The sequence below is a fragment of the Thermobia domestica genome, chromosome 1, assembly GCF_964235325.1.
Source record: "Thermobia domestica chromosome 1, izTheDome1.hap1.1, whole genome shotgun sequence".
Classification (NCBI taxonomy): Eukaryota; Metazoa; Arthropoda; class Insecta; order Zygentoma; family Lepismatidae; genus Thermobia; species Thermobia domestica.
The window spans coordinates 313,814,603-313,840,703 of record NC_137454.1 but is presented as its reverse complement, the minus strand read 5'-3'; the positions used below and the strand labels follow the sequence as shown (position 1 = coordinate 313,840,703).

Genomic DNA, 26,101 nt, shown 5'->3' with positions numbered 1-26,101 from the left:
GTGGAATGAAGAAAGTAGGAGGAAACGGGAGAACCCCGAGAAAACCCACGCACACGGTGTTTGTTCACCACAAAGTTCACTTGGCGGGAGCAGGGTTTGAACCCGGGACCCCATGCACCAGAGGTGAACGCTCTACCGCTGAGCCACCGCGGCCCCCTTGCTCAACAGAGCCAGATTTGGGAAAACATTCACTTTTCATTGCTTGTGACGATTCGTTTCGGGAAACGCACATCACATGGATTTTGCAGCAGTTGTCAATACACATCCACTGTCCTCTGGACCTGAACTGAGGCAACACATGTGGCAGTTCCTGATGGTTTTTCCGAGTTCGTGAAAGTAGTGCACTACAGTGGACTGGGACGTGGTCAGTTGGTATGACCTTGGAATCTGTTACTCTGGGTCGGCCAGGCATTAGACATTTCTGTTGCTTTGCTTTGGTTCACTGCTCTTTCCCCTTTTGCGTGACAATTGTTTTGAAAATGAAAAGAAATGAAATCTTTTAGTTTAATGTCTCATGATATGCTCCTTAGGCTAAGGGACACGGAGGGATAAAGCAAGTGAAAATGATGGAAAACTGTAGAATGCGAATGTGGGAGGAAATGAGAATATTCCGAGAAAACCCCGAACACGATGTTATCCACCACAGACTTACTTGTCCGGGGATCGAGCCAGGAGACCCCATTCACCAAAGGATAGCTGTCTACCACTGAGCCACCGTAGTTCACGTATCAGACGTTGTTCATCACTCATAGTCACTGTCACTAAAAACTGACTGAAGATACTGAACGAGTACTTGACCTCTGTGCTAGATAATTCTCTTGCCACACTACTTCTTGGATCGGTTTGACCTTGTACTTACGGTCGCGTACAGTGTATAAGCATGTTTACTGTTTGAGTTGTGGAAATATTGCAAGACTTACGACTTATCCTTCTGTAACAAACGCTTAGAATGGACACGTACCCCAATAATGCAAAATATAATGACCCTCTTTTCTGAATTATATAATTAAAAAAAAAAAAAAGAACCTTTAAGCGAGAAGTAAATACAAATTGCGGACGAGCAGTTTTTCCCAGCAAAGAATTTTGTTTGTTTGTTTGTTTGTTCGTGTATGTGAATGCATTTTTTCAAAAATTCGTAGAAAAGATTCGCTTAACGATAAGTATAGAAACTACAAAGCTTGCTATAAAATTATAAAGCGAAGCTGCTTTTAGGAATCACATAAAAACCTTAAGTTTAACGTTTGGTCTCGATACGTTGAATGATATGCTCTGTAGGAGAGTGTACTTCAGGACGAACAGACGGATAGATATCTAAAAATAACTTTTTCGTTATCTATGGGCCATGAAACGTGTAAATCCGTTGAAATCGATTTTTTTTTCAAGATCACAATACTTTCTTCTCTTCTTTTGTCGCTCGAAACTAAAAATAAGGGAATATATGTGTCAGCGGTTTCAAAAATTTAACTTCTGAGGGAAAAGGAGGGAGGAGTCATTTCTATGAGATTCGTATTTCCCATTAAGCGAGAGAGTGCCGACTTTCATAATTTACTTAAGTTTAAGGTGTTCTGAATTCCTAATTAGAAATAAAGAAATACGTGCTTCAGCGTCTTGGAAAATTTCGCTCCTTTTTACGCGTTGTGAAATGCGAAGTCTGTAATATTTCACTGGTTGGCTTCTGTCAGCTTGATCACGTAGAATTTTTAGTGTGAATTTGTGAAACCTGTAAGAGCACTGGGAATAATGAAACTTAGCTTTAAAATACACTGAACTTGAGCATGAATGGGTTACCATCTGGCAGAAGTCGGTCAGTGAAATATTGCGAACTTCGAACGTCACAACGCAGTCAAGAAAGGAAGGAAGGAGGGGAAAAATTTTGATCTTACTATCACGTGTGGATTTTAAAATTTCCCTAATTTTAAGAATATAATAACAAATCAATCCTTTTTTAAATACTCAATGAATCCTGTGAAAATACTGTTGTCGACATTTATATGTATGTGCGGTTGTGTTTATAGTATATGGTGATAAGCAGCTTTTCTCTTTTTTCCCAACAGAGGGTAATGCCTTCAGGTTTCTTTGTCTTATTGAGGTACTTCCTTCGTGTGGATAATGTGATGCTTAGGATAAATGATACCCGAATTTATCATGAATTTGATAAGGATTACTTGTTGAGGGAATATACTTCAAGAGAAAGTAAAGTACAAGATCTCATGGTAAGTAAGAAATTGATAGTTGTTAATATTTTAATTGGTAGTATAGTATATATATATATATTGTATTGAGTTACGCCATTAAAACTAGTAGTTATGATTGCAGATAACAAATGTTTTGCATAGATTGATGAAGTTAAAAGATTTTGGAATTGTATAATAATATCCATTTTCTTTGCAATTTTGTTTGTTTCATGTGTAAATGTAGTACTTTCAATGTAGCGGTATAAAGCGAAATAGTACGTCTCTAGAGCACCTTCATGGCTATGCGAATAGCGTACGCGCCTTTGATATGGAAAACGCGGGTTCGATTCCCGGCAGGAGCTCAGGCGGTTCGGATTGCATATTAAGCCGTACGTACATGTCTCATATAGCCTCGCTGCTGAACGTTACGCTAAATTCGAATCCAATCCAATCCAATATTACATGAAAATTTTAAGTAAAGAACGAGGTGAAATTATTTTTCTTAATGGTTAAAGGCGATGGTTGCCTACGCTATTTTTGCTTGTTAACCCATTGATTTATATTGGGAATTGTTTTTCTTTTTTTAATGAACTGGAATTTTAATTATGGCTTTTTTTCAGGTTTAATTAAATGTCCCTTGCTTTTTCAGAATGAACTTACGCTATGTAAGTTTAATATTAAATGTGATTATTAAATAATACAATTATTCAATGCAAAATTTACTTTTTACTAAATAAGGGACGTTTAAATAATTTGAAGATTTTTTTTTTTTAAATTTAACGTTCCACGATTATGCACAAAGGCTAAGGGAGACGGTAATGATGAATTGGATGATAATGGAATTACGAATTGATAGGAAATGCGAGAATCTACGCACACACTGCTAATCCACCACGAAGCTCACTTGGCAGGAACTGGGATCGAACCTCGAACCCCACGCGCCAGAGGTGAACGCTCTACTGCTGAGCTACCGCGGTCTAGATTTGAAGAAGAAATCTGGAAATGAAACTTTTAAAATTCGTTTACTTTTAAAAAATCCCATATAAATCTGGTTTTTAACCTTTTTTGAGTGACGACACACTTAACTGAACTTCCAGGACCTCGCGACACACTTGTTTGATACTTTTATTATTATAAATAATAATAATAATAATATATCTGTTGTAATAGTAAAACCAAATATTTTTTATAATGACTCTATATAGCATTGAGTATTATTGCTACCGGTGGAGGTGTTGACTCGTTCAGTCTATTTCGATTTTAACTAATTATTATTATTAAACTCTTCATGATTTTTAAATTCTAAAATTTCGCGACACACCTTAGGTTGAGAACCACTCAAGTAAAAGATAAAGGTGGCACAGGTATTCAACACCGTTAAATATTTGTCTGATCCTTCATTTTGTTTCAATTACATGATCAGAGATTAGGTAGAAAGACTTACGTTTTCTTGGAATCCTGTTTTGTCCAATGTCTGAAGTTTGTATAATATAGCTACATACATGTGAATAACGAAACTAATTTGTTTATGTTGGTACTCGATGTGTAATTGAGTAATTTTCTTCTTTCCGTCTCATGAATCATGTAAAGTACTCGTACGTCTTTTATTCTTTTAATGATATTTCATTCTGTAAATTTTGATAGAGAAGAATAATGCAATAACACCAAGTAATTTAATTAACGAACTATCTAGAATGAGCAAAGTTTGTACTCATCCATTTCTTCATAATATAAATAAATGTCGATCTTAGAACGGTAAAATTTAGTTTATAAATGCTACATAACGTAAAGTCCAGGAACTGGAAGACGAAATTAAATTTACGATGCAAAGATCTCATGCTCGTAATTACGATGCATATCAACACTATGTGTCAAGCTTTAAGTCAAACTGCGAAAAACATATGAAATAAACAATCGATTTCAGTTCTTTCTGTGACTCTTAAAAACTATTTTTCATCGATTTTTTAAAGGCGAAAGATAAATATGGGGTATTAATTCACATTGAAGCAACTGTGCTGAGAATATATTTTGCAGCAGACAGACTGTAATACTAGCGCTAACCGATTTCACTGCTCGCATAATACACAATTTAGCGCGATTTCTTTACTTTATGTCAATAAAGTAACACTCAAGTAAAGCATACGCTGTTCATGATAAACTGTGTTACTCATAGCGCCATTGATATAGCTAATAGAATACCGGTATCATTAAAGAGAAAAGAAATGACACCGGTGAACATAAGAGTTAAGTGAACACAAGAGTAAACAGCAACTCTACTCGTGCAATAGGTCAATATTGCATATGTTTAAAGTATAGACTGGAATAGTGGTGACGTCATTTCCTCTCCGTTACCATGGTGATCGCCATTTTGTTTTCTATACAAACGTGAGAGTGTAAATGAGATGTTGAGTAAACAATGGCTGTGAAATTATTTAGAATTTTTAAATACTTTGAGAACGAAGTAAAGTTGGTGGAAAAAGGCGAAAATGCTCCTGAATCAAATCACGTGTCTTCCGTAATGTAAAATTGTGAATTTAAATATTTAAAAGGCAGAGTGGAGGCAGACATGAAGAACTGAAGTTGAGGTAAGTTTGTATCCATTATTTGTTAATATAAATGCCTCGATGTATTGCACAGAAGGGGAACAAACCTTATGTAAAGATCGTGTTGATTTGTCTGTATCATGTAATATTACAATTGTGTGTTCTGATCGAATCATATTTGCTCATTTATTTTGCCTTAGTAATTTTACGTTTACGATTAAGAATTTTATGTTGGCTACAGAATATCGAAAATCTTTAGTAAAGAATTCTAGGATATTGCTTGTTCCATTTCTGCTCAATTACATTAATGCTTACAATCAAATACATAACATATCACCATTTATGCGTTATTTCTCAGCCTTCGCTCGTGTTTGTATAGAAAATAAAATGGCGATCACCATGGCAACGAAAAGGATGTGACGTCACACTATTTCAGTCTATTATAAGTATCCGAAAGTGTCAAAGAATCCAGAAATTCAAGTTGAGAACACCAGTCTCACTCATGCTATAGAAAGTGAAAAGTATTTAGTCGCAATATGAATGGCTGAAAGCTTCTATTGTGAGGAAACAGTCAAGGAATTAAGCACATTTACCCTTTTCAGTTATTCAGACATTACGGACTTTGTTATGTTCACATTTGGGCAAATGATATGCCATTATCAGCAGCTTGTGGTCATTTGCAATCTCCTAAAGAAGGGAGTCATTTTCGATTAGATTGATTTCGGTAGGTAAAAGTAGACCAATTCCCATAACATTCATAAAAAAATATAATGACTTCCTGAAGGGCATATGCCTGTCTAACCAAAATTCCACCCCGTTTAAAATTTACAAGAGTAATCCATTAATGAGTTCGTATCACCGAACCGGTTCGTAACAGAGAAGCAAATTTAAAAGTGAAAATCTTCGGAACGACAACAATTAAATACATTGATTTTTAAGTTTATTCTTATTTGGTTAGTTTTGTGTGCCGAAAGCACTAATGTGACGTTGAAAGGATGTATTCCAAGATTAATACAGTGGTATTATTCACCTAATACCTGGGGTATTAGACCTTAAGCTTATGTGTTATTTATAAAATTTTGTTGAAATAGAATTGATTGGGTGCGATTTGTTTTGCAAATTAAATTATTTAAAAAGTATTGAACATTCGGAGTCAAAATTGAGAATGCATTTATTGTGATTTGAAAATAACATTATTGAACCACATTTGAGTAATTGTGTTCGATGACTTTCTGCCATTTTTCCGGCAACACCGTAATCTCCTCGCTGTAGAACTTACGTCGTTTCTGGTTTAAAAAGTACTAATAATAAAAAAAAGACACGTGGTTTTCACAATCCTCTTTTTGAAACTAAAGTAACACAATTCAGTGAGTTCTGCAGACACTGAAACAAATGATAATCTGACGGTGCCAGGACCGGGCTATATGGTGGATGCATTAAAACCTTCCAGACAAGTTCTCTCAATCTCTGACAGGTTATTAAAGATATGAGCGGGTTGTATGCGGTCTGGCGTTGTTAGCGTGATATACGACACCCTTTCTATATACCAGTTCCGACAGTTTCTTTTGACAACAGTATTCACGCTAATTGACAACAGTACAGTCTGAGTCTATTCTGCCTGGCGGTAGCAGCTCGTGGTGCACGATGTCCTTTCAATCCCACCAAACGCACAGCACAACCTTCCTAGGCGTGAGTGTGGCCTACTGCGAGGAGCATCTTGGACATCGAAATTTTCAGAACGAAGGAGACAGATTTTTTTAAATTTTATTTTGCTCTTGCTTTTGACAACGTGTCACTCATAAACAGCACGAATGTCTTCATGGGCCTGCGCTGCATTTGCACCTTTATCAAAATAAAATTGTAAAATAAAGCGAAGTTTTGCGGGAAAGTTCAGTTGTCTTCATGGCGCAATACCTTTCATCTGATTCTAAGAATTCCAATACTTTTTACTCATCTACTAGCTTCAACTGTCAGTTGTCTAATGACGTTAGGCCTGACTCGCTGCGATTTGGAACACAAACGCCATTTTATGTGCAAAAGACTCAATACTTTTTAGACAACCTGATATTATTTGTGACAGGGTTGGCTGGTTTAAACCAAAGTGGTTTAAACCAAAAAAAAAAAAAAAAAATGTTCGTAAAAGTGTAAGTGTTTGCAAAATCTTGATGAACACACATTTGTGGGTTATCACGTTTCACTCCCGTATATTATTCGTATTATATTCAGACCTAAATTCCCCATTCATTACTCAAAAAGATTATACATACAAAAGCAACTTTTTTTATAAGTTTATAAATGTTTATTTTGTGATTTTTTGTAGTTATTATTGTTATGTAATTGCAATCGAAGAAAAATTCTAAATATTGTTTCGTTTCAAGGTTTACTATTGATAAAATACATCGAAAATGCCGTACTTTTTGTGTGTGTGTGGGGGGGAGGGGGGTCATACAGACCCCACAAGAGGCATTTAGTGAAATAAGTATCTTTAGTATCTATTTATGTATAAATGAGTCTGAGCCAAAGTGGACTCAAATAATTCGTATCTTTATTCACTTTTCTTATTGATATGCAGATTAAGTCGGTGTATTTCTTTAATTTGGACCAATAAAAGTCATTGTTAACTAACTTAAACTAAATTAGTTCTTCTGTTCTCCGTAGTACTTTGAAATTGTTCATATGTAATTCTGTGTAATGGTATCACTTGTGCAACTGTTTATCTTTTTGTCTTTGTGAAATGACTCTTGACAGCTGTATTAAGAAGCATGTAAAGATCAGTACAATGTATTTTTTTTTATCAGGATTCCTTCGTGAGTGAGTCGGCAGACGTATCGCATTTGTGGCCAATTAGTCCTGGTTCCGAGTTCAAATGGAGGACAATTTCTCTCGGATGTAACTCGAGAAGCGGTTTTTATTCCGCTTTAAGCTTATGTGACCCCTTTCAGCATAACTCGGTTGTTGGATAATAACATCAAGGCGAAACAAACTTATTTCTGTCCATATATGATATGAATATATAGAGCAAATTATTTAAACCATAAAAACCTGGTTTAAACCAAAAAAAAAAATAAACAGTTTTTTTTTGTTTTTTTTTAAAATAAAAACCATGGTTTTTGCCAACCCTGATTTGTGACATTTTGTGGTAGGTCACCAAACCTACCTATAAACACCCCATACTGTGCTGACATAAGACTTGTTCATATCTTATAGAGTTTAAGATGGGTTCGAATTGTTTTTGAATCGGTAAAACCTTCTTTTTGTAACGTTCAATAAACGCCAGGACGATTATCTTCGATAGATACAAGTAATTCCTTGACAGACCACTTCATTACTCAAAATCGTCTTTTTACAGTGTCTTTATTACCATGCTTTTACAAGTAATGGTTTTTGCGAATATTTTGAATAATTGGACACATATTTGCTCATTTCTGAGCTGCACATGCTACAAAAGTTTGAAAACAAGTCAAAGTCCTGGAATAGCTTCATTAAGTATCCTTTTTACAGTAGTAGTATTTTTCTTCTTTTTTTAAACCTGTTGATTTGTCTTCTGAGTTTGGGGCGATCAGACACTGTCTTGATATGAAGCAGTTTGATTATGAATATTCGACTGACTGATTCCATCATTTACAAGTTCCTTTTCATTCGTAGTTATTCTTTGACATATCTTGAGCAAGTAATAGAAAATAAACATACAGACAGACAATTTTGAGTATCAAAATTTCATTCTACTCATCCCTGCTTTCTTTTCCACCGATAATATTATGTCAATTATATTTTTTTGCATGCCCGGAACTACATTAGCTAATATCAGTAATGGGATTTGGAAAGGCATTGAAACAATGGAAAACCATTTCTTTTCCCCTCGGTTGACTCCAAGATTTACTGCAATGTTTATTATATTGCTTACGACTCCACCACCAACCATCTCAAAACACTGTCCTACCTATATATTTATTTGAATTTAATCACATAGAAACTGAATGTACTAGGTAGAACTGGATTTAATATTGGTGAGGCCCTAAGCTATTGAAGGTAATGGAAAGGTGCCCTTCGTATTGTCCAGCTGTGGAACCAGTCCATGCAAAACATAGAGACCCTATATACAGAAATGAGCAAACGTGTAGGGAGCACGCTAGCAGAAGGGGATACATCATAGGAGGGTACACAACACAAATAATTGTTGCTATATGTAGGTTTTATTTATTTATTATTATTATTATTATTATTATTATTATTATTATTATTATTATTATTATTATTATTTTATAATCTTACAGTATTCGGAATAGTACATCCAGTTCTCTTTTCCTTAAATTTTTTGGGCGTTCAAGAGAGTGGGTTCCTAAGCTTTAGCTTGTTTAACTTATACATAAATCCGGTACTGGTACTAGGCAGAGTACCCTGGCGAAGTAGATAACCAGGATACACCTGATACGCGGACTATTATTTATTAGTACCCACTAATCCGCGCAGTATCATTGATTTGCTTGAATTCTTTCACACCTGTCTTCAAGTACTGAATAGGAACTTTTCTCTGACTTTACCAGCACATGAATTCCTTCACATTTGAAAATCAAACATTTGAGCGCAAATCTGCTTCTTGCTATTGTTCACATATTCTAATATTTCTTCACGTTACTCTGAGCACTAGGCAGAAGTTTACGATAGAGTAGATGGTGAGAACAAGTTGTCTTCCCATTATATCATTGATAGAATTTTCCGTCCATAAGGCCACTACCGAAGCTCATAGCGGATTGCCCTCCATTTCCAAAGCGGTTGCTAATACTCATATAAGAAGTTGGGTAATTAAAGGATTGTATGATTAGTCCGGTCTGGATTAATCCATTGTAGTAAATATATATTCAATATGGGGGAGAGGGCACGGTGGCTCAGTAGTAGAGAACATATATCTGGTTCGTGTTCTCCCGGGTCCCTGGTTTGATTCTCGGCCAAGTAAGTTTGTGATGGACAACATCGTGTCCGTGGGTTTTCTCGGTTTACCAATTCCATCATCAGTCCTCGCCTTAATAATCGTTTCCCTTAGCCTAAAGGGCATAATCGTGGGACATTAAATTGAAAGATTTTATTCAATATGTTCTGAAAAACTCTACCTTGAGGAATTGCAAAATATATGAACACCAAAATTATGATTCTTATCTAGTGGTCATTTTTCCATACAGTGGAACCAATGTGGCCATTGGTTCCTCAACGGGAGCTGCTCCTACAGGATTTTTTTCTCGAGGATAGAAGGGAAGCAATAACAACTCTTCTTCCCGCCGATGCCTTCCTTGCGTTGGTATCTGTATGCCACAACATTGGCAGTTCTTTCATACTTGCTAATCGTATTATTTTTCTTTTGTGATCCAGTACAAGGCATCCTGCTTTTTGGTACGTAATTTTATTAATCTGTTCGGATCGAAATTACAATCGCCCCGAGGTGGCTCAGTGGTAAAGCGTTGACCTCTGGTGTGTGGGATCCCTGGTTCGATCCAAGCTCGCGCCAACTGGACTTTGTGGTGGATAAACACAATCTGCGTGGGTTTTCTCGGGGTTCTCCTGTTTCCCCCACTTTCTTCATTCCACTATTTCATTCATTTCTCGTTATCACCGTCTTCTTCAGTCTACACGGCATAACCATGGGACGTAAAACTGAAAGATTTCATTTCATTTTCATTTTTCGAAATTGCAATCAGTTTTTCATCCAATTGTAGCGACTTCCGAATTTTTGTATGCATTTTCTTTCTGATGATAATTCCGATCTAGGCTTTGTACATTATGTCAAAATTAAATGTAATGATTGTTACGTGGGGGGTCCGTACCTTCAACACAAGCGGCATTACTAGTTTAACCTCAGTAGGCCTAATTCGACTAGCAATAATTATATTTCAATTTTTGTGACTACTTTCAGGTACAGTGAATTAACATTTTTCATTCGACATTAAACTATTTAATGTTTTTCTGTTTTCCTTTCTCAGGTACCCCCCTGCTTGTTTACGGAACCCAATGAAATTGCATCGTATCTTCCTCTTGTCAAATCTCAGTTTGAAAAATTGCATTGGTAGTTAACATGGTGATTTAGGAACAAAAATGATTACGACCAGAGACGAATTAAACTGAAATGGAGACACGTAAAAATACATGTTTTCCAGTGCTCTGTTATAGAAACATGGTGAATAATACATGTTGTGGATAAGTTTAGTGTATACAGAAAACATTGAGTGTATATTTGAGGTGTTTACGTTATTGTGCCATGCGTTGGATTTATCAAGACACTAAGTGACGAAAACTTAACATAATCGTAATTAATTGTCTGTTTGTGTGCTGTACAAGTGAATTGTTCTTAAATGCAATTAACTTGTTTTATTTCTGCTTATACTGTAGCAGATGTCGAAATAAGATTCTACCTGAAACCAAAGTGTGTCTTTCCTGAGTTTCATGAGCTAAGTAAAGCCGAAAAACAGATTTGGGTAATGTGTATCAATACATTTGCTGTGCTAAGTATATACTAGAAAAGGATATGTATATACTAATAAGTGTGTTCAAAAAGTCACGCAACTATTTTAAGTTTCGAAACATATAACTCTTGAAATACACGAGACAAGAGGAAACTCTTTATTCAGAGATTAAGCTCTGTATATTGAGAAAAAATTCGTGATGTTAACAAGTTAATCATGATTTATCATTTAATGATAATAGTTAATAATACGAGGGGCAGTCATAAGTTTTCGGAATGTTCTAGTTTTGGCATTTGTGATGTAATTACAATGAATCTTGTACAATACAGTCCTTAGTTTCCTAATTATGAATTTGACAAACACATCATAACAGGCAATGTACAAGTAATATATCTGAACGAAGGAGTGTGTGGCAATCAATTTCACAGTTCAAGCAAAGCGCAAACATGAAGTTCATTTGCAGATTGGAGCAAAACTGCTTCAGAGACTTTGATAGCCTTAAAAACAGTTTAGCACCGTTGGATGTTTGTCTCTTTGCAAAGCTAAAAATGGGTCTTTTCCATTTCGCCAACGCAGAAGAGATCAAAACCAACCTGAACTTCGTAAGATACCAAAAGAGGACTTTCGTCGATGTGTCCACCAATCACAGGAGCGTTGGATCAAGTATGTGTGTTCCGAAAGTGCCAACTTTGTTGGCGAGTAAGTAAATGTGTACTTGTATTGTGATAATAAAGAGCTACAACAGAATTCCGAGAACTTTTTGACTAACCCTCGCATTTGGTAAGTTAACACTCACTTTTTAGAATTTCGGTTAATAACTTAAAAACAATTAAGAACATTGAAAAATGTACAAAGTGTGCCACCTAGTATCTACAAAATGCTATTTAAATAAACGTAAATAAACTGTTTCAAAACTTCTCTTACGGACCAGAAATTCGGGCGCACAGTTTATGACATCATGATTTTTGGGCTCTCAATTTACACATTATACGAAAGATCTTGAAAACAGTTATTCACTTATGTAACAGAATTTTGCAGATACTATCTGCCTCACTCTGAATGTTTGACGTTCTTCATTGTCTTTAATTTTTTAAAATTAAAATTTAAAAAAAAATAAACTGGAGGGAAGCGTAGCGGAGGGGTTTGAAAAAATAAATAAAGATTTTTTTATCCAAAACATTTTTATGTAGTTGATTGTAACATTTCTTAATATCATTAAGCAAGGTGCATTGCCACCGATAGAATGTTTCCAGATGAAGCCTTACAAATTTCAGAGAAGTATAAATGATGAATTACAGTTTTTAAGTAATAATTACACTTGACAATCCTTATATTACACAAGGCAAACTTTCAAAATGTTTGTCGTTTTTAGGATTTGCAATTAGATTTCTGGGCTTCCGGCATTTGTGGCTATGTTAGCCCGTCATATATTAGGGACGACGTCCCTCGGCAATCATACTACCCAGGGAATGGCGGAGGAAGAAAGGAAATGGCCTGGGACCATTATGTGAGGTACTATCCCGACATTTGCCTGGTATGAATGAGGAAAACCTCTCTCACGTAACATTTCGCTCCCTTAAATCCGGAATGGCGGAATACGACACACATCCAGAAAGAGCCAGTCTTAATGAAGATGCATATGGATTCCCAACGTCAGTCAGCAGTGGGTTTGGGAGTTATGGGCCTGTAAAGTTAACGTAGGAATCCATAGGAAATACAACTTCCTTCCCTCTCAACCCACTGATTGACAGAATAGAAAAATACAGACCTAAGTCAAAAATGACGATTAAATCCTCCTTCGAACAAACGAAGCAAATATCTGCTTCCAATAACAAGATAATACAGCGACCACATATTTCAATTCTCGGCCGCGCTGTACGTCAAATTACTTCCAAGTCCATTTATTTCTCCTCAAGTCGCAGTACCAGTTACTCCAGCAAAATTTACCACGGATCTTACGCGCTTTTAGAAGCGGTTCAAAAACACGAGGCGAGCAAGGTTACCAGACATTTTCAGGTCCAAAATATTACTAGTTCTTGACATATCTATTTATTACCGTTTACCTTCTCTTTTTACTTTATTTTTTCAGGACACAAGACACTTTATTTAAATAACAAGTACACTTCCGAACCAGCAAATTCTTTCATGTAAACATTTTTATTTTTCTCATTGTTCCTTTTCTCTCTCTCTCGCTTTCATATGCTGCCGAAGGTAAGTGCTATACATTTTTCCAGTTGGGATCTTGGGATCAGCCTGGGATATTCAGACTCTTGTGACGTGTCTTCGTCAACAGCATTACACTATATTCAAATTAGCACAAAGATGCATCAAGGAAATGCCTAGACGTTGCATTTCTTATGGATTCCTATGTTAGCTTTACAGTCCCATAAGTTCTGAACCCATTGCTTACTGATGCTGGAAATCCATATGCATCTTCATTAGGACTGGCTCTTTCAGGATATATGTCGCAGTCTGCCATTCCGGATTCAAAGCAGCGAAGTGTTACTTGTCAGGATGGCTGAACAAAAAAATGTACACTTTTTCGACCGAGTATCCCGACCAGAAATCGAACCCGGGACCACTTGCACCAAAGGCGAGAGCGTGAATGCTACGCGGGGTCACTTTCATTGTTTTTGTATTCACGTAACTTGATACTCTTCATCATGTTTTAGAAGCCTTGAGTATAGTAAACAGCATCGATATTTTGGACTTTCTATATTTCGAGATTTACACCGTACTTAGTTTTATGGCTATTTAACTAAACTTAACAGAATCGTGAAGAAGGTTACATATGTCATAATTAAATAGCCAAGAATGAAATACATCAATTAGTGAAACCTCACAGCACCAGTTGTTTCCTAGTCTTAATGAAGTTGCTATTTATAGTCTTCACATTTTTCTTAAGCTGCTGGGAACTTCAACTTTCTGGTTCTATGGTCGATCTTGCACACTATTCAGTAATGTTGAAAACATTTGCTATTAACATTTGTAGCAAAAATAATGCTTGATTTATTGATATTGCGAGATTTTTCTCTACACCGTACAGGACTTAATCTGTACACAAGCGGGAGCTCTCTCGTAGATAAGCGGTTACCGTACGCGCCTTTGGCATGGAAGATCCGAGTTTGTTTTTCGGCTGGAGCTCGTGTAGTCCGGATCCCAGGTTAACCTGTAAGTTTACGTCTCGTATAGCCTTGGCGTTGAAAGACACTAAACTCAAAATGAAATCAAATCCACACAAACAGTTTCTTCTAATAAAGTTTTTCGGAGTTCTATGCTTCGAAACTCAAGCTTGCGTGACTTTTGGGCAGACTATAATCCCGTCAAAATGTAAGCTTTACGTATTTGGAAATGTATTTGTTAAAAGTGTTCTCGTTTTATGATCCATAAATGCCTATCCACTTGTTAACAGTACTAACCAAAGAATCGATCTAATAAAAGTGAAAACTTTACCTGAAAACTTTTCAGATATTAAAAATACGAAACCTTGTATTTTGTCTGGTAATGTCAGACATATTCATAAGTAAAAGAAAGAAGAGAGTGGGAGTAGAGTAGGGTTTCTCAAACTGGTTCGCGGTCCACAAAGGGTCGTCGAATTTTAGCCCTTGACTATATATAAAATTAGAACATATATTAAAGTTAGAATATGTATATATAGTTCTCATGTGGAAAAGAAGGTTGAGAAACGCTAGTGTAGAGGATAAAACTGGTGTGGAGTTTACGTAGTGAAATGTGTAAGTTGTGTATCACACAGCTGGGACATATAAAAAAAAAGTGTCTTGCTTATCTCTTGACTGTTAAGCGGCGTTTACCTATGACGAAATAAAGGTATTTACGAGTGATATTTTTAATATTGGTAGCTTTTCAGGTAGCCTATAGATTTTTATTAAATTAGCAAATTTCATCTTTACACGGTCATTATTAGTGCTTAATAGATGAGTAGAATTTTTCTCCAGAATTTGGGGAAATAATTCAGTTGATTTGAAGCATTGTACTCCCTTTTATGTTCCCGGGAGCATTTCCTCGTGTAATTGGCCAAAATTCTGACATTATTCCGTACACAGTGATCATCCTAATCCATGAAAACGAAATAATTTCAAGAAAATAAATTGATATTGATCGAATAACATCAGTGCTCAGATGATTCACACATTAAACTGTTTTACAAATTTAAAAATATTGAAAATTACAGGCAGAATTCGTAATTTTCTGAACATTTGCTTGACAGTATGTACGCACATATTAGTATTTCAGTCATAGAAAATAAAATTTATTTTTCATTTATTTATTTTAGAAAATAGTAAGTGGCCCAAAATCAAGTTTATATCATTTCATTGAGTAATGTAATCTGATTTCAGTATGTGTTCTAAATCACAGACTGGTGAATACAATTTTTTTTTTTTTTTTTAATTTCCAGTTACCTTGTTTCTCAGTTTTACATGGCTACATTTGAATAATCTCGAAACTATTTTGTTTCTTTTTATTCCGTGGAAAATATGGTTCTAGATTTTTAGGAACGATAAAATTGAGTTTACATCAAATAATTCTGGTTCGCAGAGATTGTAATATAGTTTTATATAGCACATATATGTAGTACAATGACTTAGATTATGTATAATAGCAAAAGCGTTACTTAGTTTTTATATGTGAAATGTAATTGCTGTTCGTGCAAGAAAGCAACAGAAGAATGAAAATACCAGACCATCCTTGTTAAATATTTGAAGTTTATACATTCAAATGTTTTAAAAGTAAAGAGAATCCTATTTCCGTTCCAAGTACATTTAAATAGCACGTCGCAAAACTTGGTAAGATTTCCTGACAAATGGATGCTGTTCAACCATAATAGATCTCAGATGTTAAAAGAAATGTAGCAAAGGAGAAATCGAACTTTGGTGTATTTGCGAAATTGCTTAGTTTGGCATCAAACATTACTACCTCTGAGTCCAATTCCTAGCAGTGCTGACGTTTCTCATCTGTCTAAAACCGTCTCTTTCCTCTATATTTTTATTTTGCTAAAGAGATTTCATTTATAATACCGATATGATAGCGCATAGCCCTTTCACTTTTATATACTGACCATTATCAGCAAATAGCACATTTAAGTGTTTTGTCTTAAAGCCAGAATAAATATATATATAGTGGCCCAAAAGTAGGTATACACCCTGCATTGATCAAGCATAACATTCTAGTTAATGTGTTTTTACTTACATCTTAAGCTCGGAAGAACCGAAGCAAATAAACATATAAAGAACAAATAATAAAAAACTAAGTCTATCTGATGGATAACAATAAGAAATGATATAAAATGCAATGAGCTGATCAGTACGGTACTGTATACTACTTTTGGGCCACCCTGTATATACATATACTGTATATAAAGGGTTTTCTGGAAAGACAGGATGTATGAGAATTACTTACATATGAAATGAAAGATTGAAATTATTTACATTAATGACTGAAAATAAATTATTAGCTGCTAGTTGAAACATCTTAAATGTTTTGTTCTTCTTCTGTAGTTTGTGACAATGACCTGTTTGATTATACTTTCGTTAATCCTAGTTTGAAATGCCTAGTAGCAAAGTGAAATAAATTTACGCAGTTAAAAACATAAATTCTGTATTGGTTTGTATCGAGGAGCTTGCATGATGTTTCATTACTGAAACATAACCATGATAACAAGCAGGGTTTTACACACATTTGCTCAGAAAAGTTAATTCTGAATTGGTGCATAATTTGGTAGCATTTTCTGAATTTCAAGAGATGCCTTTTTATTAGAAGTTATACATAATCTTGTTCTTTATTTTTAAAAAATCGTCAATAGTTTTTGTCACATTATCACTGGTGACGATAAAAGTCACATCAAGACGCACTGGTAACCAAACAAAACCCTATATGAAAGGTGAGTCCACCATATCCATGCTAAGTATGGTGGATCTCGTAGGGTCAAGAGGGCATCATACATTGTAAATTGCTTTCGAAGAATAGGACCAGGAAGTTTGGATTTTAACTCCTTGGTTGCTTTGATTGCTGTAATGTCAACTAAATTTTAAAACAGAGTAAATATAATAATAATAAAAAAACTACTAAATTATGCAGCAACTTAATAATATACCGGGCTTTTGTAGGTTGTCGAGAATATTTAGCTTCATTAAATTCTGTATATTTACCTAGATCCATGTCTCTTTCCTCTAGGAGACTTTTGGTCAATAAACACACAAATCAACAAAGGGAAACATCTCTCTTTTATGAATAAATTCGACAAACACCTCTTTCTGATGTGAAGAACTAAAAAGGAACCTATTATGTAATTAATAATGCAACATGTGGTTGGGTTTCTGACAATCGACAATCAGGAAATAAAATTTTAGAGTAAAATATGTATTGATCTGTACAATTCGCTCTTTAGTGAATCATCTTTGTAGCAAAGGCGCATGTTTACCTACCTCAAAAGGTTCGTAATTTTATTTTGTAGCATATTGTATATACTTCATGGTTCTTATATAAACTGTCGAGTGTGTATCTGTTAAGCAAACAATATTAAAAAAAATAGTAATATCAGTTTCTCTTTTCTTCAAAATATTTCATTATCACAAATTTAATTTCCAAATCACAGAAAATGGTAAAAGAACAATCAGGCTATTTCCGTCTCAAGTAATGATACATCCCGCTAAGATCGTCATTTCAGCATATGAAATGACCGTCCTGTCCACTGGTAAAATTATTTTATGCACTTTTTTAATATTTCATGCTGCTTTATGGAAAATTACATGATATGGGAAAAAATATATTGAATTTTGGACTACGAATTGAATTTAATGTAAAATTATTTTGAAATTCTCGAGAGTAGCTTTTGAGAAAAACTAATTTTTATGGTGCTAAAAAGTATGTCGTTCGACGTTATAGAGAAACACATACTCCTAACACTGACAGTAGTTAACTGTGCTACTTGTAAAAGAACAAATAATTCGGATGGCACAGCTGGTGAGTAGCTTATTCTTTTGTTTGATTTAATTAATTTCAGGCTTTCCTATATATTTGCGTCTCTTCCTATAAATTCCTACATTTTAACTAAACCCTATATTTTTGTGGCATTGCTACATTCCACTTGTGAAAATAACATAAGTTATTTGCTCAAACGTTAGTGTTGCCCAGGCAATGCTCCAGACTGCATCCTTGAAGATGAATGAACTACAGAAAATTCAAGACAAGCAGAACAAAGAGAAACGAAAGATGGCAAATAAGCATTTTCAGGCACTGAAGAAAATGAAAGTGTGACTGATACTTTTACTGTTGTATATATTTCCTTAGATGCACTAAGTTCTGTGTGCAATTGTATATTTAAGATACTTAACAAACCAACTCTTTGTATCATGTGTTTTGTGATTTTTTAAATGAATTTTTATAGATTTTTACAACTTATGTATATTATTTCGAGAAAAAAGGAATTAACATACGCGTAGAAATAATAGTATCTTGCAAGTAATGAAATTAGTCACATCTTGGAGACGTATATTTACAAACACTGATTTTCTGATGCAGGTCCTTATGGTCGTTGCTTAGTATTGGTGAGCCACGTATGAAAACATTAAGACCTCGTATAAAATTTTGCAACGAGATAATTAGTCATTTAGTTATGTTTAGAGTAGAATGTATGTTTATATAACAATTGGTGTAATTTCCATTGTGTGTTTTTCCTGCCTATTGGATAATTGAAATGTTCCTTTTTCACAGCTTCACGAAACCACCATTTTTTTCGTCGTGATTTCCTATATATTTTTTTTTTTTCATTAGCATTCGAAAGCCTGTACTTTTTAAGTGCAGAGTAGGGACATTAAAACACAGAAGTGACAACACCAACATGTAATTAAATTCATTTATTGATTAAGGGTGTACCTATTACTTGTAAGCACATACGTTTCACTTTAAACGAATGTTTTCACAGCTGATATACCTAACTTCAGTTTTGATTTCAAATATTTTAGTTACAGTATATGCTCTTTTCCTTCCCCATCTTTTTAAAAAAACAAACAAAAAAAAAAGGTATATTATTTAAAAGTTTGAACATATTGACAAATTCTGGGTAAGCGTACTGACAAATATGATTATTTATGTACAGAATAATAATAAATAAGTATCATGCTAGAAGTTTTTGTTTCCATTACATAATAAACGAAACATATCATAATTTTTAATCATCAAAAGTTGAATATATATCACAGCACCATATAATAAAGGAATAAATGTCAACATGCATATGCTTACATTGAGAAAAAAAATGAACTTATATAACAATGATTCATTCATATTCTTATGCTTTTAAAAAATCTGCATTAATTACACATATATCATTATTATTATTTTACGAAAGTAGTCACTAACAGTATTGAGCTTAAGCGAGAAAGGCACCCCAATTTAGTAGTGCAGATAGCTGTTGTATGTTTTTATTTCCTTAGGTTCAGGGAAAAAAATAACTGCTCTGCAGAAATCAATTCAAAATCGAAGATCGAATATCTCATTAGCGATATACAATTCATTAAAATTAATATCTCAGAAATACAAACTAAATCTTTTGGTTATAAAATAGTTTTGCATATATATATATATTACTGTATATTTTATAATAATTCTGCTTGAATCAACCTGCACAACGTAAATGCAGTTTATTCCATATTTGAAAATATTCTACTTATAAAACAGATATTGAATTCTATATCCATAAAAATGTTCCAATCTCATCAATAAATTGTCTTTTGTAGGATGCTATCATGTTAATGGTATGCCTGAGTCGGTCGGCCAAGTCCCATTGGGGAAGAACCCTTGCTGTAAGGATTTGGTTGCTGTCCTGGGTTCGGAACGCCACCTGCCGTATTGACACCTGGTGCAGGCATTCCGCCAGGTACGCTGGAAGCTGGAAATCGCCCAAAACTGGGTGCGTACTCCTGTGCTGGAACGTACGGGCCCTGTGGTGTTGCAGATCGGAATCCTGGTTTCTGGACACCCGGAAAGCTGAAATAAAACAGATGATGAACTTTATATTCCGTTACAAAAACTAATCGTTACAGTAACCATTATTATCACCCGATAACCTCTCAACAAAACTTAATTTGCGCGTTTCTCGCAATAATCAGAGAGCACGCCAGTAATGCTTACGCTCCAAGTCGACAGGCATAATGTTGTAAGATGTACCACATTTTCCGCTTACTTCACCGCATTTTGAAAATTAAATTAGCGTTCTGCGTTATTTTTTTTTTTTTTTTTTTTTTTTTTTTAAACGTTAAGCTTAGCTAAACTAAATATATCCACTGAAAATAAACACTAACGCGTCTTTCGGGCAAAATGTTAATATAAGATTTTATCTTATTTTCCGGGAAAGACGGTACTAAAAACGTATACAAGAAAATTAATTTAAACATTAATATTTAGTTTCTGTAATATTTTGAAATAATGTGACTCCAACATACTCAAACTGAAGGTACAGTCCTTGTGTAAACTTGTTATTCTGCATTATGTAATTCATTACCAAAATAAGAGAATGGAATGTAATAAATTAAAGCAAACCATACGAAACACGAGTTTCAAAAAGAAATATAAATAAAAAAAAAAAAGCTAGTACTTCCGCAAACCAAAGTATTCTTTAAAAAAAAAATTCGGAAAACCCGGTTTCCAACTTCAGCTTAAAACAGTTCGAAGTGAATTTCAAGCATGGAAAGAAATATAGATGGATGAAAAAATGGTTAAAAAGGCATAAAAAGTACGTGAAACACACAATTTCTTGTCACACAAAGGTCAAAACATGTTATTAGCCACTCATGGATCACTGTTTTTTGTGTTTTCTTTCTAACCAGCGGACATACATGATAAACTCATTCCAAATTGCATTTACGAGGGCGGGGTGAAAAGTTCTCGGCCTAACAATGAAAGACTGCGAATTTCAGTTAAAAAATAATTTTATTTTTTAACATAATCTCCCTTAACTTCAATACACTTGGTCCAGCGTTTCTCCAACATCAGTATTCCTTCCCGGAAGTGAGAGTCTGGAAATAGTCATCCACGACCCTCTCAACTTCTTCATTCGGTGTGAAGCGCTTCCCAGAAAGAAATTTCTTCAGGTTTGGGAACAGATAGAAGTCCGATGGTGCGAAATCAGGAGAATGTGGTGGATGGCCGAGCAAATCGTACCCAAAATCCCGCAGTTTTCCCATCGCTAACGCACCCTTGTACACAAGTGCGTTGTCCTGGTTAAAGATGATTTTCTTCTTCTAGCCAGGCTTCTTCTTACGAATTTTGGCATCCAGCTGGTCAAGAAGGTTTGAGTAATATTCGCCTGTAACTGTTTTCCCTTTTGCAAGGTAATCAATTAACAGAATCCCTTTCGCATTCCAAAACACACTGGTCATAACCTTTCCGGCCGATACGATCGTCTTCGCTTTCTTGGGCGCTGCACCACCGGCTTCCACCCACTGCTTGGACTGTTGTTTAATTTCTGGCGTGTAGTGGTGAGCCTATGTCTCATCCATTATCACAAATCGCCGCATAAAATCGGTCGGATCCTTTTTGAATCGGTCCAAAGATTGCTGCGAAAATAGTTTTCGCATGTGCTTTTGGTCGGCAGTCAGCAAATGTTGCACCCATCTTGCGCAGAGCTTTTGCATCCCTAGTTCTTTGTGCAAGATGTTTCGCGCCCGTTCCTCCGGTATCCCCACTCTCTCAGCTATCTCATTCACCTTCACTTGCCTGTCGTCCAACATGATATCATGCACTTTTTCGATTGTTTCCGGTGTGGTTGCGGTTTTCGGCCTTCCTTCACGTGGATCATCTTCGAGGGATGTGCGACACGTTTAAATTCAGCTGCCTACTTTTTAACGGTTGACATGGAAGGAGCAGAGTCCCCGTAAACTTTTGTCAACTTCGGGTGAATTTCCGTAGGGATTAATCGAAAAATTTGATTACCGCACGATATGCAAGTTTATCCATTTTCACAACTAACACGCAAGACGTCTAACTGTAACAATGACTGCACACAAACTACTTGTGAGAACAAGTTGACACTTGTTACACGAACAACTGAAAAGCGCTCCCCAGGCAAGAACAATAACATTTTGCTGATTGGAGTGCCATTTCTGGGTCAGGCTGAGAATTTTTCACCCCGCCCACGTATGCTTCCTCTGTCTAAATTAAGTGCAGGTTACTCTTTATGAATATAGTAGGCTTCTTTAATTCTGCGTTCTGTCATTGTTTTTGCTCTCTCTACTAAACGTAAATTAGCAATATTGGTTGTTCTCCTTGATGTGCGCTGCCAATCCGGATAACTGCTGTGAATGGACTGTGATGTACGAATGTGCCCGGCCAGTCTTGTATAAATATTCCTCTTCGTTTGATTTTTTTTTTTTTTTTTTTTTTTTTTTTTTTTGTACACTGACACTTAGCTCGGCAAATACCACTACATTGTTGAAGGTCAGTGAAATATGCTTTAAAATTTGTTATATATTTCTCTATGGATTTACGGGGAACTTCTGAAACCTTGATATTATGTTTCTGTAATATCTTCTTAATCTTTGCAGAGATGTGTGGAACCAGAGGGGCACCAATCCATTTGTCAGCTCCAACATCTGTTGTTCGTTGATGGTGGGAACTGGTGATTTCCCGTTGTACTTGCTTGTACCATTTCAGTAATAAAGATTTCTGAAAACTATTTTCTTGTCTAACTTTTATTAAATATTCAATTTCCTGGTTAAGATCAACAGGGAGATCTGAAAGTGAAAGGCTCTGGTAAAGAAATTTTTCCAAACGTTCTGTTTCTAAAGCCATGAATGTGTGATGATTTGAAATTAACATACTTTGTACCAGCAGAAGGTTTGCGATATATCGAGATAACAAACTTATTGACATGTCTTTTGATAGTAACGTCAAGGAAGTTAAGAGCTCCATTTTCTTCAAGTTCCATGGTAAACTTAATTCTAGGATGCATCTGATTGAATTCATCAAATAAATGCTTTAAATCTTGAAATTCCTTATACAGAATCAAAGTGCCATCGGCATACCAAAAATACCTGGTGTGTGAATTTTTTTGGGAAGAATGTTGGTTTTAAATATGTCCAATACCAAATTTGAAAGTATTGGGGGCAGAGTATTACCCATAGCCAATTCATTATCTTGTCGAAAGATAGTATTTTTTTTTTTTAAATCCATATTTCTTTTCCATGTTTTAAATTTACTTCGGACTGTTTTAAGCTGAAGATCGAAACCGGGTTTTCCGAAAGCGCTACTTCAAGAATACTTTGGTTTTCGGTGAGTATTAGCTTTTTTTTTTAATTATTTTTATTATTATTATTATTATTATGTTTCTTTTTAAATGTAATCACCGCTCGCACACAGTGATAAGGGTTTCAAAACCCAATATTCCTTTTTGAGATTTGTATCTCACTTAGAAGACGACTTATTTACATTTAGTCACTCATCAACCTCTGAAACTGGCATTTAAATGATGTTCCGATATTAAGACTTTTAAAGCTTCTATATAAACTCCACAGATGGCAGAGCAATGCCGATATTTTTAAGACTATTTAGCGAGTAAATGCTCGGGATTCCGTCCACAGGGTAGGCATTTGAATGGAGAGTGCGTACTTGGGCTCCCCGCTTGAAGAGTTAGGTTGCAATGAAATGGACAATAAATACCAATAAATTTTGAGTCTCTAGAGAAAAACACTAGAAAATTCTATCCTGGAAATACCTCTGAAATATGTTTTCAATTTTTACACGTTTTCTCTAAGCTTTTAACGTCTATTACAAGCGTGCATTTGAAAGCGTATTTTTCGTAAATTTCAACACCCCCCCCCCAAAAAAAAAAAAAAAAATTACAAATGCTAAATTATAAATATTTCCTGTTCTTGCACGTACTTTGGCTGCTGTACTTGTGGATAACCTTGGTATCCAGAGTAAGGTCCTTGGGTTGCTGGTTGCTGCATGATCATGTGAGGGTTAGCCTGACTCACAGCAGGAACACGAGGGTAGCCAGTCTTATCTTGAGTATACTGTTGCTGCTGCGGATAGTTGGGGTAAGCTGTGAATAATGAAGAGAGAAGATTGCAATTAGATGATATATATATATATATATATATACACATTAGCAACTTCACAACATAAGACAATAGAAGAATAATCTATTGTTCTAGATTACTTTCCAAGAGATTAACAAATGAAGTAGATTCGTTTATTTATGACACTAAATGTGAAACAATAAAACCATAATCAAAATTTTACTCAGTAACAATCTCCCTGCTTACTAGGAATAAGTCAGCTGGCGCCCACTGGGAATTTTACGAAACTTGGACACAATATACAGGATAGTTAATTTTACCTAAATACAAAAGTTCAGGTGGAAGATGGAAAATGTGCGCACGCAGCTTTAAAGTTTAGTATTGAAAGCCAATAAGAAACATTTGGATGATCGTGAGCAACCTTAACAAGTCAACAACAACTGTAGCGCACCAGGTCAGTTCAAACACAAAATATGAGCTACAAGGATTCTACGTTCTCGTAGTATAGCCTAGATATTGCTAACAGTGCCGATTTACTATAATTAATTGATCACAATTGTTTGAATCGCAATTACTTGACTGCAATTCGTTGTTTGTAATTAGCTGATCACAATTGATTAGTATTGGTTCATCATAATTAGTTGACTATGGGGTTAAGTAGATAAATCATTATCGCTTCAAATAACAGCTTTATCAGTATGCGAACATGCTGACGTTGCGCTCGTTTAGAAGTGATGTTCTTTCTGTGATAGCCCGTTGTCAACCATGGAGTCCGTATTTGGACTGGCGAACTTGCTGAAAAGCGAAGACAAGAACACAATACTTAAATCTCTTGATAAAAACATTAATTATGAATGTATATTGCATTGGTTGCTATTGATGTTACTTTTTTTTTCTTTTTCAATAGTGTATCTTTGCCCCTGAGCTGCAGTTCCGCCCAAATTTCCACTAAGAGGTAGTGCCAAGCCCAGTTGTGTTTAAAATGGTCAGTTGTGCTTCAGTTATTGCTGATCTGTTATGGCTGCACGCGCGCATCAAAATCTGTTTCTTTTTACTTTCAATGCTAAACTTCAAATCCCTATAACTCCTCCCCCTTCCGCTGTGTGTACTTCCATCTCAGATTCTGTATTTAGTCACAGCGGACCATCCTCTAAATTATGTCCTAGTCTCGTCAAAGTTCTAGCTTATTCCAGTTGCCATTTTCCTAGTTAGTGGTACAATAGGAAGCATATTAAATAAATAATAAACTCACCTTAAGCCTCTACTGAATAAAAATATGCATACAACTTCAAAAGCTTTTTGTCTCCCCAGGCTTTAGAAAATAAGCCTTTGAAACTGCATGCTAATTTTCATTAATTGGAGGTTTAAAGTGAGTCTTGCTCTGGTTAATCATATATCTTCTGTTGGAACTTTTGACTAAAATAAGAAATAGAAACTTTAACGTAGTCTTCTCACACATGAAAACAGGTGGAGTAAATAAAATGCAATGCAAAACAGATCAAACGCAACTGCGTCTCAAGTTTTAGTTTACTATAATGAACGGACACATTGTATCTATCGCATGCGGTTTTATCATTTTCATGTTTCCTTATCTATAAAAATGTAATTAGATACCATTTAAAAAATAATGTTCCTCGATCACTATAATAAGCAGTAACCAAATTGTTAACGCAGTATATTTGTTTCTCCTTTACTGACGGTAATGGTCAAGGTGATCTATGTGATTCGAACCATTTTTTTAAGTCTGCCAATGATTTAATCTCTGAACTAGTTTTCAACAGGATCCAGCAATGAGATGTCATGCTGTTGACCAATGGTTACAAAAGCACGGATACTTTTTCTCTACAGGCATTCAGGTGTTCCAAAAGAAATGGAAAAAGTGTGCTGCTACTCAA

At 35.2% G+C, this 26,101-nt stretch overlaps 2 protein-coding genes across 6 annotated transcripts in view; one reads left to right on the top strand and one right to left on the bottom strand.

Moving 5' to 3' along the window:
• The window catches only part of LOC145662386 (TIP41-like protein), a 36,065-nt gene extending 13,206 nt beyond the window's left edge, over nt 1-22,859 (top strand). For 2 of the 3 annotated variants that reach the window (XM_081727924.1, XM_081727911.1), the window contains exons 5-6: nt 2,055-2,213; nt 10,690-15,022. In XM_081727924.1, coding sequence (XP_081584050.1) covers nt 2,055-2,213; nt 10,690-10,776 — 246 coding nt within the window. In that variant the 3' untranslated portion in view covers nt 10,777-15,022. Of the gene's footprint in view, nt 1-2,054; nt 2,214-10,689; nt 15,023-22,730 lie in introns of those variants that run through there. The other variant, XR_014127029.1, reaches the window with a different exon arrangement.
• The window catches only part of LOC145662366 (uncharacterized), a 37,667-nt gene continuing 30,594 nt past the window's right edge, over nt 19,029-26,101 (bottom strand). For all 3 annotated transcript variants that reach the window (XM_081727890.1, XM_081727881.1, XM_081727898.1), the window contains 2 exons: nt 24,067-24,229; nt 19,029-20,175 (listed from right to left, as the gene is read on the bottom strand). In XM_081727890.1, the coding sequence (XP_081584016.1) occupies nt 19,938-20,175; nt 24,067-24,229 (401 nt within the window). In that variant the 3' untranslated portion in view covers nt 19,029-19,937. The remainder of the gene's footprint in view (nt 20,176-24,066; nt 24,230-26,101) is intronic.